This window comes from Ostrea edulis, chromosome 1, assembly GCF_947568905.1.
Source record: "Ostrea edulis chromosome 1, xbOstEdul1.1, whole genome shotgun sequence".
Taxonomy (NCBI): Eukaryota; Metazoa; Mollusca; class Bivalvia; order Ostreida; family Ostreidae; genus Ostrea; species Ostrea edulis.
The window spans coordinates 75,829,391-75,833,569 of NC_079164.1; the positions used below are offsets into that span (position 1 = coordinate 75,829,391).

The 4,179-nt window shown below is 34.1% G+C and overlaps 1 protein-coding gene across 1 annotated transcript; it reads left to right on the forward strand.

Annotated features, from left to right (window-relative positions):
• Positions 1 to 1,438: 1,438 nt before the first annotated feature.
• Positions 1,439 to 3,657, forward strand: LOC125664878 (fucolectin-1-like). The gene is made up of 2 exons (XM_048897681.2): positions 1,439 to 2,415; positions 3,072 to 3,657. The coding sequence occupies exons 1-2, from the start codon at positions 2,196 to 2,198 to the stop codon at positions 3,284 to 3,286; spliced, it is 435 nt and encodes a 144-aa protein (XP_048753638.1). The 5' UTR covers positions 1,439 to 2,195; the 3' UTR covers positions 3,287 to 3,657.
• The last annotated feature ends 522 nt before the right edge of the window (positions 3,658 to 4,179 follow it).

The following is a 4,179-nucleotide window of genomic DNA, read 5'->3' on the forward strand; positions in this document are numbered from 1 at the left end:
GTTTTCTAAAAAAAAAAAAAAAAAGAAGAATCTACCATACTCTCTCACTGTGATCAAATATGAATTGAATCATGGGACCCATAAGTGGTGTTACGTTTTCAACACTTATTTCATTTCTGCGCAATTGTTGCTGTCTCGAACATTCATAGGATATTATAAAAAAAATATATATATGACTTTAGTACATTAGTATAATAGTAGATGAGTCACACACATAGTGGACTAAATACCATCTCTGTGTTAACATTCGATAATCGATCACTGAGATGAATTAGCATGTTCTAAATAAAATATGATACTCGCATACATTATGCTTATTCTTAAAACTCATATTATTCATTCGAATCGACCGTCACAACTAATGCAGCTATACCTACAAGGAGTAGGGAAATATTCAATCAGACGTGATTTCCTCTGAAATAAAAGACGATTAGTGTTTTCCCCAGAACATCTGTACAGTTATAAGAAATTACCATGAGTTGCAGAAAGTCATCAACATATTTTATTTTCCTCTCGTATCTAATTCTTTCAACGGAAAACGTATCTGTATACTATCAGTGGAAAACAGATCTGAATTACCAACGACAGGCCAATGCAGTGTCTGTTCCTGTTGTCAGTCTGCCTGCATGTGCTTTAAAATGTGCAGCGAAGGTCCGATGTGTTTTCTTTTTCTTCAATATTCTGGAATTTCTATGTCAGACAGAGGGAAGAATCCGCCTTTCATTTAATAGTAGTGATGCTGGGCCTTGGCTTTATTATGGTTTGTATTATTACACCCTTGTAAACGAAGTTTAGGGGATATAGTGGAATCAGCATGTACGTCTGTTTGTCCATCTGTCTGTAGAAATGATTTTTCCATGCACGAACTATGAAACTAGTGCATAATCCCCCCCCCCCCATGAAAATCTGTACACTCATTACTCACCATATGAAGATTTTCATAGTGATTGGGCTTTTTTTTTTCTTCCAATTTACAGACTCGTTTCTACTTATGGACTTGGTTCTTTTTTTAAAACTAAAACGAGTATATCTTAAAAATTCATGTAGAGAGATTTCATTGGTTGTATCTTGTTTAACGTCTCTCTCGAGAATTTTTATTCATATGGAGACGTCACCAAGACCGGTGAAGAGCTTCAAATTTAGGCCTTTGCTCTACGATTACGGTTTTTGAGCAGTGGGGATTCTTCCACATGATCCATATCTTATCTTAAGTTTTTGATGTGTAGCATACTTTTTCACATGGTATTGGACATAATAACCCAAAGAGGTTTGCTTCCTTATCCTGCATCCAACAGTTGTTCAGCGTATAAGATTAAAAAATTAATAACTTTTTTAATTATAAGACAATGGAATTTCACGTAATATGAATTTACACGAGAAAACTCGTATTGATGTTGAATGGATATACATATGAAGAAGCAACTCACTCCACAATGTGTGATTGTCTCTACATGTTCTTTACAGAATCTACACCAGTCATGTGTTTAACATTGATGTTTTAAGATAATACCTGGAAAGATTTTATGTAAAATCCTAAATTGTAGCCATTCAGTGGAAGAATCAGTTAATGTTTTGAAACAAATTTTAAACACACCTTGCACTGAAATATCATCTATTCCATTTGGAGTTAATTCAGCCTTCCATTTGCTTTGGATATCCCCCTTTTCATTAAAAAAAAAGTTGTAAATGACCGAACATCTTCGTGTAACAAAACAGGTTAAACAAATACAGGCATACATGGATTAGGAATTCTTTTGGCTAAATCTAAGTGTTTTTAATTGCTGTTATAAGTTTGTCCAACTCTTAATTTTGCATTCCTTATAAGAGAAGAGTAAAAGACAACAAACAGTGACCACTCTCATAAATCCTATTTAGCGATGAAAAATGAAACCTTCTCCAACTGCTTAACCGATTTTTGTCGTTGGTCCTTGTTTTTTTTGTTTTTTTTGTTTTTGTTGGGTTTTTTTTTTTTTTTTTTTTTTTAGACTATTATGTTTTCTTAATTTCGGAGGTAAATGTCCCTTTACTACAAAAAACTCTTTATTTTCATTTATACATTTGAAAAGATATTATTGAATAGATGAAGATAATGGACAGTGATCAATCTTCAACTCCTATAAGGAATAAGCCTACAAAATCAAGAGTTGGGCAAACACAAATCTCTGGATATACCTGGATATTATGATTTTTCAGAAATGAAAACAGTGAATGCTGCATTCAACAAGACTGCATGGATGAGTACGATATATCCACCGTCCAAACCATATTACGTGGTTGATGGCGAAGTTGTATTGGACGGCCATGCGGGTCAGTGCTCACACACACTTGCAGAGTACAACCCGTGGATAGCTATTGATTTAGGCGCCATCTACATCATAAAATACGTCACTCTCGTCAACAGAATCGACGACCATGGTAAAATTTATATCGAACCAAAATATTATTTTTCAATGCAATTTCGGAACTTGAAGCTTAAAGATGAAATATAACTATGCACATAGTATCGATTGAAACATCGTCTCAAGCCACGATTAGGAGTCCGCATATACATTGTAGCTCTCTCCAGATAATCGTACATATTGGCCGTGGTTTGCGACGATGCGATTAAAAAAAAACAACGAGAAATCTAACTTTAAGAAAATAATCGACATTTACCAACAGTAGTTTTAACTTACTAATTGATGTAGTATTTGTAGAACGTAGATGAGCTTGGTTTTATCATATTAGTACTTTTACAAAATTATTATAAATTTGTATAAAATTGTGACTAAAACATATTCTGTTATAGCTACATACCATGATTACATGAGTATTTTCAAAATTCTTTCTATTTCACATTTCCCCAATTTAAATTTCATGTCCTATGTTAACCCACACTTGAAATATTATAAGTGTTAAAATTGTCAAGAACTCTGTTTCGATTCTTAAGCTTTTAAAATGTTAAAATAAAACTGTTCAGTTCAAAAGAAAATTTCACGGATTGATATAGAGGTATTGAGATGCAATACAGTGATTTATTCCTCCTCAGGCAATGGTGAAGATTAACCTTGTTCTAATACATTTTCTTTTAGGTGAAAAACTACACGATGCCTTTGTTAGTTTGGGTGAAACAGATTCAGTCTTTCCAGTGGAGTGTGGACAGTACAAGGGCCCTGGTCTGGACGCAGAAGTGGTCCACGTTATATGTCCAAATAACACACGTGGTCGTTTTGTGAAAACCGAACTTAGGGGTCCAACCTTAAACGAGGTTGTGGTTCTGTGTGAAATTAGGGTTTTAATTTCTTAAGAGAAAGCAAAGTGACAAATACTATTCCGAAGAAAATATATCATGTAAATAGAATACTATGAGTGATTTTGATGTACACGTATTCACTATTACTGCTATTACAATATAGTGCTTGTTATGAGTTTGTTTTACATTTAATTTTAATCTTACTTCCTTTTATTTGATCCATTTATTCTTATTACCGCATAATTTGTAAATATTTTCGCCACTGAAACCTTTCCTTTAGAAATAATTTGCTTTATCAAGCTGGATATAATAAAATATTGTCCACGCAATATCTAAAGAACCCGCGTTGCTTGTCAGTTACCAAACTTGGTACAGTGATTGCTCCAAGGGAGTAGATGGTCCCTTTTGATTTCAAGATCACAAGGTCGAATTGGACATAATAAGATACTGTCTGCTCAATATCTTAAAACGCATTCGCTTAACCGACATCAAACTTGGTTGACTAATTTCCCCTATGAAGTAATGTCCAATATTTATTTTGAGGTCACAAGGGCAAGGATCAAACTGGACATAATAAAATATTGTCCACTCAATAATTCAGTATGTTGAGAACCCTTTGCTTCACAGACATTAAACTCAGTACCCTGATGCCACCTAAAGAATGGATGACCTCCATTCGTTTTAAAGCTACGAGGTCAAAGTTCATGACTCAAATGACTGGTTATCTAAAAATATCTGCTCGATATATTTAGAGATCACATATCTATTTTGTATTGCTTGTAGGAGTTAATAGATTGATCACTGTTCGTTATCTTCACCTTTCATTATGATGGTTGCCTTTGACTAGTAGATGAAAGGCAAAGATAACGGACAGTGATCATAACTCTATAAGCAATACAAAATAGAGAGTTCGGCAAACACGGACCCCTGGATAAACCAGAGGTGGG

Excerpts from the sequence above, each read along its gene's own strand:
- LOC125664878 (XM_048897681.2), top strand. The coding sequence starts at position 2,196 with ATGAAAACAGTGAATGCTGCATTCAACAAGACTGCATGGATGAGTACG. Across the intron at positions 2,416-3,071 it reads CAACAGAATCGACGACCATG|GTGAAAAACTACACGATGCC; the intron begins GTAAAATTTATA and ends ATTTTCTTTTAG.